At 57.6% G+C, this 11,155-nt stretch overlaps 1 protein-coding gene across 2 annotated transcripts; it reads left to right on the top strand.

The window, feature by feature from the left end:
* The first annotated feature begins 520 nt into the window (after positions 1-520).
* USH1G (USH1 protein network component sans) lies at positions 521-6,700 on the top strand. 2 transcript variants are annotated; one of them, XM_019745649.2, is made up of 3 exons: positions 521-863; positions 3,046-4,263; positions 4,985-6,700. In XM_019745649.2, the coding sequence occupies exons 1-3, from the start codon at positions 700-702 to the stop codon at positions 4,986-4,988; spliced, it is 1,386 nt and encodes a 461-aa protein (XP_019601208.1). In that variant the 5' UTR covers positions 521-699; the 3' UTR covers positions 4,989-6,700. The 2 variants fall into 2 exon arrangements, with proteins under 2 accessions (XP_019601208.1, XP_074176028.1); XM_074319927.1 differs by lacking the exon at positions 4,985-6,700 and having other exon boundaries at positions 564-863; positions 3,046-4,267.
* The last annotated feature ends 4,455 nt before the right edge of the window (positions 6,701-11,155 follow it).

The following is an 11,155-nucleotide window of genomic DNA, read 5'->3' as shown; positions in this document are numbered from 1 at the left end:
GAAATTCCTTCTTCCTCTATCCCGCTCCCCTATCCCCCTTTCCGCTGGACGCTGTGAAGTCGGGCGTGGGTACCAAGTTCCGCACGCGGAGTCCGCGCCCGGTCTCTTAGCGCCACCTGCTGGAACGCGGCTTGCAGACCCCACGGGAGCGGGTGGCGGCCAGGACAGCCCGGTCCTACTCCCTGACTGGCGGTCAGTCCTACGATCCCACTTAGGCTCACTGTCCTAAGGGTCAGGACTGCTCTCAGACATCTCTCCCCAGCCCTTGGCCTGTTCCCTTGACGGGTGACACATCAGGAGCCGCAGCGCCTGGGCTCTAGTGAGGACAGACCTCGGACCGTCCCCAGACTGGAGCTCACGGGGCGGGGCTCTGGGGTAGGCACTTTTGGAGAGAGGGTAGGACCTCGCGTGTGTCACCCCTGTGATCTCGGGAGCAAGGTGTTTAGGACCCAGGGGCAGCCCGGGGGCGGCTCCCTCGGGCCGCTGGAAATCCTCCCGCCTCCTGCCGGGTGAGCGGCTCAGATGTCAGTGTAGCCGCGGCTCTGGCGCTCCGCACCCTCCGTCTGCGGCAGCCGGGCCTTGCGGCCCCGGCCCCTGCCCGGTCCCCTCCAACCCCATGCCTCAGTCCTAACCCCACCGCCCTCCTCCGCCGGGGGGCCTTTCCCCGTGCCTCTGCCCGCCCCGTCGAAGTCGGGCGCCATGAACGACCAGTACCACCGGGCGGCCCGGGACGGCTACCTGGAGCTCCTCAAGGAGGCCACCCGGAAGGAGCTGAACGCCCCCGACGAGGATGGCATGACCCCCACCCTCTGGGCTGCCTACCATGGCAACTTGGAGTCGCTGCGCATCATCGTGAGCCGGGGGTGAGTACCCGCCCCAGCACAGGATGGGGGCCCCTGAGACCCTCCCCCAGACTCCATGGCACCCTCTCCTGAGTTGCTCCCTTCTCTAGCGACAGACCCTAAGGTGGGACCTTGGGGCCTGGCAGTCATGGGAGGGAGGGGGACACAAGCTGAGGTGTGTGACATTTGTGACCTGGATATGGGGCTAGGAGGGGAGGACTAGGATTTGGGGGTTCATGACTGTGGGAGGGGCTGCAGTGTGAGGGGAAGGTGGGAGATACCTCCTGGGTGGGTGGCACCTGGAATCAAGAGTGAGGGCATAGTGAGAACCAGAGAGCAGGTGCTGAAGTCTCAGAGGAGTCAGAGGGTTTAGGAAAGAAGCGGCTCCTCACTACCCACCCCCAGCCGGGGATCCAAAGGGCTCTCCCAGCAGCGCCTCCTCCCCCATGCTGGGGCTCACATGCTCTCTTCCTGCTCATTGCTGGGATTTATGGACACCTCCACAGCACCAAATGTCACTTGGTTCAGCCACCCATGACTCCATCTGTGCCCCTCCCCCACCACAGTCTCCCTCACCCTCCCTCTCTCTGGGGGCAGGGGTTGGCAGAGTCCAGGTGTTAGGCCCAGGGAAGGGTTTTGGAGGTAGCAGTTGCAGAATGCAGTGTTTAGGGTCACTGAAAGGGGCTTTCCAATGTTGAATGACACTGTGGACAACTTCCCTGCCCCCAGCAGTTTTATAAAGTCAGATTGAACTGGGCACCAGGGCAGCCTGGACAGAGAAAAGGAGTGAAAGAGATGCTCCAGGAGGGTCAATATGTGCATCTCAGGCCCTGGGAGATCGTGGTGGAGGGGCAGGGGCCCAGCTGGCCCTGATGCCAGGTGCTGGCCTGTGGCCTGAGCATGTGGTGGATGGGGGACCCCCCCCCCATTGCACTCCCTGGGTGGCTGTTCTTGGGACCGGGCAGCAGGTGGGAGCAGCCCCTAAGACCAGGCAGCTAAGCCATGTTCCAAGAGGTCGAGACTGGCCCCTCCTTACTCCAGGAAGCCATATAGTAATCTGCCCTCCTGCTCCTACTCTCTGAGACTCATGAGAGGAGGGGAAGAGGGTGCCCCCTTTGTGCTCCAAACCTCCCCAACTCCCACAGAGGGCAAGGGTTGGTGTTCGATGGGGTATGGACCAGATGCCAAGCAGCACCTCCCCACATTGTCCTGCAGGACTTGGTGACAAGTAGAGGAAGTGAGGAGGGGATTGTTCAGGGAGCTGTAATGACAAAGGGGTGATTCTTTCTCCAGCCGTGTGAGGTGGCCTTGTGGCCTCATTAACTCAGGGCAGAGGAGCTGAGCTAGGCCCCTGAGGGAGGGTAGAACTTGGAGGAGCCAGCAGGAGCTTGCCCAAGTGAAGCACAGTCTGTTGTGGAGAGTGTTGGGAGGGGGCTGGGTGGGTCCCCTGGACAGGCCCAAGCCAGCCTGCCTCACTTGGCTCCCAAAGATGGGGCAGCCCAGGGAGGGGAGGGCTGCTGGGCCCAGGTTGCAGACTTCCCTCCTCCTCTTCTGTAGTCCTGGCTGCCCCCACGCTCCCCTCCAGGCTCAGGCCAAGACCCGACACCTGCTCTCACACGCAGGCTTGCCAGGGCTGGCCCTGCTCCCTACAGACATGGCCAGGCCTGCCGCCACGCAGGCATGCGCCCTCACGTACTCACCCAGGGCTGAGGCCCAGCACACACCACCCTCTCGCCCTCTTTTATGATCACTCCTGCACACGCAGCCATGCTCATCTCCACCACTTCCACGCCTGCCTAGAGACCCAGACTCTGGCCCTGGCCCACCACCTCTCTGGGCCAGCTCCCCACTGGGCTCCATGAATAATTCACTCCTTTCTCTCTGGGCATCAAATATTTATCCCCTGAGATTCCCAGCCCTCAGTTCTCTTGGGGAAGGTCCCGCCTTGGCCCCGCCTTCTCTTTCACCCCACCCTCTGAGTGCCTGGGGCCATTTTTCTCCTGGGCTCACTCTATGTCAGTCTAGAGGCGCAGGGCCGAGTGTCTCCTGGAGTCAGAGGAGAGGTCTCAGGGCCTCGGGTCCCTCTTGTGTGCCTGTGGGGAGGATGAACCAGGTTGGGAGCTCCTCACACCAGCAGCCACTGCCGACTGCCTTCTGGAGCTGGAGATGGTTCATCACCCGTCTCCACGTGTCCTCACTGCAGGGGTGACCCAGACAAGTGTGACATCTGGGGCAACACGCCCCTGCACCTGGCAGCTTCCAATGGCCACCTGCACTGCCTCTCCTTCCTGGTGTCTTTCGGGGCCAACATCTGGTGCCTGGACAACGACTACCACACACCACTGGACATGGCCGCCATGAAGGGCCACATGGAGTGTGTGCGCTACCTGGACTCCATTGCGGCCAAGCAGAGCAGCCTGAACCCCAAGCTGGTGGGCAAGCTGAAGGACAAAGCCTTCCGCGAGGCGGAGCGGCGCATCCGCGAGTGCGCAAAGATGCAGCGCAAGCACCATGAGCGCATGGAGCGGCGCTACCGGCGCGAACTGGCGGAGCGCTCCGACACGCTCAGCTTCTCCAGCCTCACCACGTCCAGCACCCTGAGTCGCCGGCTGCAGCACCTGGCACTGGGTAGCCAACTGCCCTACTCGCAGGCCACGCTGCACGGCACCAACAGGGTCAAGACCAAGATCCAGCGGAAACTGGAGCGGCGCAAGCAGGGTGGCGAGGGCACCTTCAAGGTCTCCGAGGACGGCCGCAAGAGCGTGCGCTCTCTCTCGGGCCTGCAGCTGGGCAGCGACGTGATGTTCGTGCGCCAGGGCAACTATGCCAACCCCAAGGAGTGGGGCCGCTCCCCGCTCCGGGACATGTTCCTCTCGGACGAGGACAGCGTCTCCCGTGCCACACTGGCCGTCGAACCTGCCCACTCAGAGGTCAGCACCGACTCAGGCCACGACTCCCTGTTTACCCGCCCCGGCCTGGGCACCATGGTATTCCGCAGGAACTACCTGAGCAGCGGGCTGCATGGGTTGGGCCGCGAGGATGTGCTCGACGGTGGGGGCACGCCGCGGGGTCGGCTGCACAGCTCCCCCAGCCTGGACGATGACAGCCTGGGCAGTGCCAACAGCCTGCAGGACCGCAGCTGTGGGGAGGAGCTGCCCTGGGACGAGCTGGACTTGGGCCTGGATGAGGACCTGGAGCCCGAGACAAGCCCGCTGGAGACTTTCCTGGCCTCCCTGCACATGGAGGATTTCACCTCCCTCCTAAGGCAGGAGAAGATCGACCTGGAGGCGTTGATGCTGTGCTCGGACCTCGACCTCCGCAGCATCAGCGTACCCTTGGGGTCCCGGAAGAAGATCATGGGCGCGGTGCGGAGGCGGAGGCAGGCGCTGGAGCGCCCACCCGCCCTGGAGGACACAGAGCTGTGAGTGCCTCAGCCTTGAAGTGCTGGGAAGATAGGGGTTGGAAGGTGGGGGGATCTGCCTTTTCAAGAAGGGGGGATAGTACCGTATTTCATCAAGTCTAAATCACCATCAATTACAAGAGGCCCTACTTATCTTCTATATCCCCAGTTTAGAAAAAGAAGCTGCCCGTTTGATGATGACACAAGTTTTGCTTATACAGTGAATATAAAATGCACCTCGATTTTGGAGATATCAAAATGTGGGGAAATGGGTGTCTTAGTCTGTGATTAGTAGTAGTCATAGCAATCACAGCTGAGACGTTTTGAACCCTTCCCTCTCCCAGGTACTGGAGATGCCCTTGCATGTATCCTCTCATTCAATCCTCCCTAACTCCCACGGGAGAGCAGAGTTATCACGTTCAAAAAGCTATCATGGGGAGCTCAAGGCTGCTGCCACACTGGCCATGCTGTGGCCCGCCGTCTCTGCCCTGCCCGTCCCTCATGGCGTCCCAGAGCCCTTTGGGATCTGTGGCCTTTACCCTACATGTCTGGGCAGGGGTGGGTGTGGGGAAACAGTCTGGTTTAGAGTTTGGGGGATAGGAAGGGAACCCCTAGGTCAGCGTTCCTCTCCCTGATTGTCAGCCTATCTGGAGAGGGTAAGTTGTCAAAATGGCTGGTCTTGGTTTAAAATGATGTTTTGAAGGCCCTCATCTGAGGTCTGTTTCTGTCTCTTTCTCTACAGATAACAAGGGGCTTCTCTGCCCAGACCAAAATGAATTGCAAGTTGCCACAACCCATGGTGGGGCCTGGAGGTCCTCACAGTCGCCAGACCTGTAGCCCCCAGGGCCCTCCCTAGGGGCCAGGACCATGTGGGTCGTCTCCCTTGAGAGCCTTTCCACACTCCGCAGCAGAGGGTGTGGCCTGGAGGCACCCAGAAGGGTCCTGGAGCCCTGGAACCACCCCCATCCGAGTGGCCCTAAAGGACATGTGGATTTGTTAGAGGCTAGAGGAAAGGCAGGGGCCACTGGGGCCCGGGGGACTAGACGATGTGCCCATTAGAGCTGGGTGGGTGTGTGTATGTCACCGGTGGGCATGGCCTTTCCCAGGGGCTATCGTCTGCCCCACCTCTCTCCCCAGGCTGGAGACTTACTCACTTCCTACATTTTTGTGAAGGGAAGAGTTTGGGCTGCCTCCCCTCCCCACCATATACCCCGGAGAGGAGGTCCCAGCTAGACTCTTCAGCCAAATGCCCTGACTTTAGTCCCCACCCCTGCCTTTCGCACGGCCAGCCCCTTTCTCCTCCCACTGGCCATGCTGGGGAGTTGCAGTGCCAGGCTGGAGTATTGGGGGTGACTGGTGCCCTTGCCAGCTCACCTTGGGGTGGTGCCCAGCCTGACTCCGCCCTCCCCACCCTGTCCTTCACCGTCTCTCTCTTTGTTGTGCAGCCTGGGGCGGGGACCCAGAGGGTCAGGGTAATAGATGCGTGGTGCTAGAGCAGCTGGCTGCAGTATTATGGTCCCTGGTCCAGCAGGTGTGCTCTGGGCTGGAGAAAGGCATCCACCCTCTGCCTCAGTTTCCCAGGCCTGAGACGGTCATGGCAGGGCATCAGGACTCAGCTGGGCAAGTCCTGTGATGTGGACACAAGAGCAGCCTGAGGATGTGGATAATCTAAGTGGCTAATTGTCCCCAGGGTTCTGTGTTGGGGGTTGGTTGGTGGATTTCCCTTGAGGTCTGGAAGCAGCTGGGTGGCTGCGTGGTTCTTCATGAATAGTGGGTAAGCGAGAGCCCAGTATGTGCCCCTACTCTGGGATGGTGATGAAACCAGGAGAAAAGCCAGCCCCAGAGGGTTCTTAGACATGTGTCCTCAGAGCTCTTCAGTTGGACTGAGGTCACAGATGTGGGAGACGCCCTCAGGAGTGCACACACGTGTGTGCACATTCACACCTCCACGCAGATGTGTCCTTCCTCCTCTGTCAACAATGGACCCCCATCCCTGACCTTCAGCTTGGGAAACAGTTCCTCTTGGGAGCACTGCCACAGCCCCCCTACCTCCTTCCTGGGCCCCCTTGGCTGGGGCAGGGGAAGGAGAACCTCCAAAGAAGGCCACAGCCTCCCTTTGGTGTGTCTGTGCCTGTGTGTGGGCCCTGTCCACACATGCCCAGAGCTGGGGGGTGTGATGGAGGTGATCTGTGGTCCCTGGTCCCACACAGAGGGCTTGGCTGCCCGCCACTGCCACCATCAGCCCACCCCTGTGCTTCTCGTTCTCTGGGCCTGAGCCTGGGGCCACCCCCCAAGTGCCTACTCGGAGCCCCAGGTGCTGCCCCTTCTCTCCTCTTCCTGGCTGTGTACCGCCTCAGCCCTCCTGGTTCTCCCAGTGCTGGGGGTGGGCTGGGCTCAGTGACTCCCATCACTGTACAGAGCACCCCTTCTGCAGGCTCATTATAACTTTTGTAGAGTACGTTCTGTGTCATTGTCATGCCTGTGTTGTTCTTTAATCGTTGGGGGTAGGAGAGGGGTGGGGTGAAGAGAGCAAGGGGGTGGGGGTGGGAGAGGGAGAGGGGCTTTTTGTGCCTTTAGGATTCGGTGCTATTCCTTGGAGGGGGTTCTGGGATGGATGGTTGGGTCCTCCCCCCACCATCCTGGGCATCTCTGCAGGGCCTCCCCTCATCCCTGGACCTTCACCTGCTCTCTTTGGGCCCAGAATTTGGAGCTGAGGGAGAGGAAAGGTTCAGAAGAATTGGGGCACGACAGCCCCCAGCAGCTGAGGGAGGAGGATGGTCCAGGCTCCAGCTCTGTTCCCAGGGCCTGCAGCTACTGAGGACAGGATGATGCTTTCTCTCCCTTCCCTCCGGGTCTGCCTGGGTTTCTCCAGACACGGGCAGAAGCTGTACCCCAGCAGGCTGCCAGCCATCACCCCGATCTCATGACCCCTGATCTCAAGGCCCCCACCCACTCCTGGGAGGGTTCCACTGGGGTCTCCATTTCCCTACCCCAGGCAGCTAGCTCTTGGGGCAGCCCTATTGAGAACCCTCTTTCTCCCAGGGGTAAAGCTTCCCCTTAAGCTGCAGAACAATAGGCTCTGTTTTCTCAGTCAAATTTGGGAAAGGGCCCCAGAGTTATTTTGTTCCATTCCCTAAAGATGCTGGGCCAAGTGCTTCTGCCAACGGGATAACCCCCTCCCTCCAGCATTAATCGGAAAGGTCCACAGGATGGCTGTGCCCAAATGTTGCCTAGCAACCACCTAGGGTTCCAGGCCACCTCCCTCCACGTTACTAATGGAAACCTGAGGCCTACCGAGGGGAAGGTCCAGACCCAGAACACAGGCCTCCTTTCCTCACCCCCAGGCTGCCAAGAGGGCCAACAAGATATGCAAAATTCTCCTGCCCCGTGCTCCACGGGGCGGCCCCTACTGGCCATCCTGGTTACTGCACCTACCTCACAAACCCGCCAGTCCTGGCGCCGGCGGTCCAGGGAAGGACATGTGGATGAGGACTCCAACGCCAAGACAGAGAGCGGATCAGAGCGTCAGCGTGCAGACAGAAACTAACCGGAAGCAGTGGGGGCGGGGGTCTCCCGGAGTCTGTGTGGCTGGAGGGTGGAAGCCTGGGGCGCAGGAGCAGGTGTAACTCCCGGAAGCCTGAAGGGACTTGAAACACAACGAAGGGAAGAATTTTACACGGCAGGGTCTAAACTTTCTAGACTCATTTCTCTAAAAATTTAGATCGAGGTTAGGGAAACTCTAAAAGGTTAGAATAGTCAATGGTTCTTAGCCTATCTGGTAATACTATGGACACTTTCCCTGGAAAAATGCACATTGGGCGCGCACACACTCATACTCAATGTTGCTCCTAATTCCAGCTGATGGAGCCCGGAGAGGTCCAGGGACCTCAGGTTAAGAAGCCTTCCTTAGACTACTGTGAAGTTGCCTCATAAGTGGGATTACTGAGATGATGGAGGTGAGGGTGGCGGAATGAATCATGGGCAGGAAGGGCCTCTGGGTATGTGGCACAGTCTTCTCGTTTTACAAATGAGGTAACTGAGGCCAGAGGGCAAGGGGCTGTTCGGAGGTCACAGAGCAGCCAAGTAGGCAAGGTAGCAGCAGGTCTCCTGATGTCTTTAATGGTGACAGCTGCCTCCTGTCCCCATGTTAGATCAGTCCTGTCCTTCCAGCATGCCTGTGTCACCTCTGAGATAAGCCTGGGTTGTACGGGAGGTGGCAGGACTCAGGATACAGCCAGATCTGGGCAGCAAAACGATCTCCACCCCGTTTTTAGCTGTGTGTCTTGGATAAGCTACCCAGCCTCTGAGTCTGTTTTCTCATCCGTAAAATAGGTATTATAATTTATTATAATAACAGTGTTAATCCCGTAGGTCATTAGGAGGGTGAAATGATAATACATGCAAAGGACTTAACACACTGCTCAATCTTTAGTACACATCAGTTAATATGATCATGCTTATTGGTGGCCTGAGACAGATCCATGGGGTCCTCCTTGCATTTGTGGTCCCAGTTGCCCAGGTGAGTCCTAGGCAGTCCCAGGGAGTGGTCTTGCTTTTCTGACCCTCATATAAGAGTGAGCCCTTGCCCCCCCTCAGTATCTCTGGAACCAGCTCTGGAGGCACCCTCATCTGACCAGCAAGGGGCATTGAAAACCCAGCTCGTGGCTAAGGAATGGTCAGCTAGCCAGGGGTGGGCCACCATTCAGCGGGAGGCCCCCTGGGAAAAGCCAGAGATATTACTAGGATGCCCAAGGAGCCGGGCATGTTTTCTGGAGAGAGTAGCAGATCCATCGGCCAGGGCCCCCCTTATGCCACTAGCTGAACTTTAGTTTATCAAAAGCTTTCCCCTACTCCTGTGAGGCAGGCAGGTGAGGGGTTTTATCTTTCATTGATGAAGAGATTGAGTAGCAGAGAGGTTTTCTGACCTTTCTAAGGTCCCAGTAAGTTAAGGAAAGTTCAGGCTACCTGACCTGGGTTCTTTCTGCCACCCCTATCCTCAGAGGTAAGCTTTCAAGTTTTTACTATCAACTGTTGAGAGCTTATAAGGTGTCAGGTGCTTATGTTAAGCACTTTGTATACATTTAAGCCTCAAAATAAAACCACAACCCTATAAAACAAGGACTATAGTATCATTATTATCCCCATTTTACAGGTGGGAAAACAGAGGATCAGAGCAGTGATATGACTTGCCCACAATCACAAGCTCACAGGATGAACCAGGCCTCAAAGACAAATGTCCATGAGAGTGAAACCTGCGTGCCTAACCATAGTCCTGGATTGTGCCCTTTGGTGGGGGTTGTCTTTGATCTTGGGTCCCTTTGACCTGGGCGTGCCTAGGAGGTGGGGTTGGGGGCATGCTGGCAGCTTCAGCAGCCCGATCACATGGTCTGACCCACAGCTCAGCACTCAGCGGCCTTGGGGGACTGGGCTGAGAGAGGGCAGGTCAGGTGCCTGGGGCCCCTGGGCAGGATACTGGGGGCTGTCAGGGAGGGTAAAAGCTTTGTGTCTTGAGCATGCTGGTGGGGGATGGGGGAGCAGGCCTGCAGAAGCATTTCATCCCAACCAGAAGAGTCTGCTGTCCCCCTCTCTGTCTTCTTGCCTCTTGGACTCCCTTCTTTCTACTGTCTCATCTCTTTAGGCCTCACTCTCTCTTGGTGCCATGAAAAGAAATATATATATATATATATATATCTGCTCCCGGCTCCTAAAACCCTTGCAAATTCCTCAGCGATAAGGACACTGGGAGTACCTTTTGTTCTCAGATTTGGTCTTTGACCCCAGTTTCTGTCACAGGGCTCCTAAATCCCTTAGAATTTCCTGGGTGATAGGAGTGATTTTTGTTCTAATGAGGGAACTCTGGGTGGGTTCCTGGTTGGGAGTTGTCACTAGAAAGACCAAGTCATGATTAGAAGCTTGACACTTTTAGGGGAGGGGAAAGAGGCTGAAAACGTGCTTAATAATTGAGCAAGCCTAGGTATGTGTGAAGCCTCCACAAAATCCCTGTCTACGGGATTCAGAGAGCTTCTGAGTTTGTGGACACATCCAAGTGCTGAAAGGGTGGTGCACCCAACTCCTTGGGGACAGAAGGTCCTGCTCTCGGGTCCTTCTGGGTGCTTCTGGACCCTATGTTTCTCTTCATCTGGCTGTTTATGTGTATCTTTTATAATATGCTGTATAATAGACCGATAAATGTGAGTAAAGTGCTTTTCTGACCTCTGTGAGCTGTTCTAGCAAATTATAGAACCTGAGGTGGTGGGCTGTGGGAACCCCCACATTGGTAGCCAAGTCGGACAGAAATGTGGGTAGCCTGGGGACCCGGAACTTGTGACTGGCGTCCGAAGTGAGGGTGGTCATGTGGGGCTGAGCCCTGAGCCCTGTGGAGCTGACGCTCGGTCTGGGTAGTCTGTGTCAGAACTGAAATGAGTTATAGGACACCCAGTTGGTGCTGAGAGAGCTGGTGAATTGGTTACTGATGTGGGGGGGAAACCTTCACATTTGGTATTAGAAGTGTTATGAGCAGAGAGACAATTTTCCTTTAGTGTGTTTCTCTTAATCTGTCTCCCACATGTCCAGCCTCCCTGTTCCTCTCCCCATCTCCATCCCTGGCCCTGGCCCAGGTTGAGCTGCAAGCCTGGAGCCCAGCCTCTCCTTGAAGGACCCCTTCTTTTCTCAGTCCACACCTTGCACCTCAGCAGCCTCCGAGGCACCTCCGGGGAACCTGAGTCTTTGCCCGGCTCCCACAGCCAGTAAGAGCGCGGACAAGGCCAGACTCCTCATCTGCCTGACTCCATAACTGCTCCTGGACCGGCTGCCTCTCTTTGCCCCATTTCTTCTGACAAGGCTGAGTGAGCGAGCCCTCCCTGAGTTTCTATTGCTGAATGATACATCCGATGGGGTTTGGAGTCCGAGGTGG

This window comes from Rhinolophus sinicus, linkage group LG15 (genome assembly GCF_036562045.2).
Source record: "Rhinolophus sinicus isolate RSC01 linkage group LG15, ASM3656204v1, whole genome shotgun sequence".
Taxonomy (NCBI): Eukaryota; Metazoa; Chordata; class Mammalia; order Chiroptera; family Rhinolophidae; genus Rhinolophus; species Rhinolophus sinicus.
Note: the sequence above shows the minus strand (reverse complement) of the source record. Positions and strands in the feature narration are given on the sequence as shown.

What these genes read in the sequence shown, in the direction of transcription:
- USH1G (XM_019745649.2), top strand. Translation starts at nt 700, where the DNA reads ATGAACGACCAGTACCACCGGGCGGCCCGGGACGGCTACCTGGAGCTC. An exon ending in CGCATCATCGTGAGCCGGGG is followed by an intron (nt 864 to 3,045) that starts GTGAGTACCCGC and finishes TCCTCACTGCAG; the next exon opens with GGGTGACCCAGACAAGTGTG.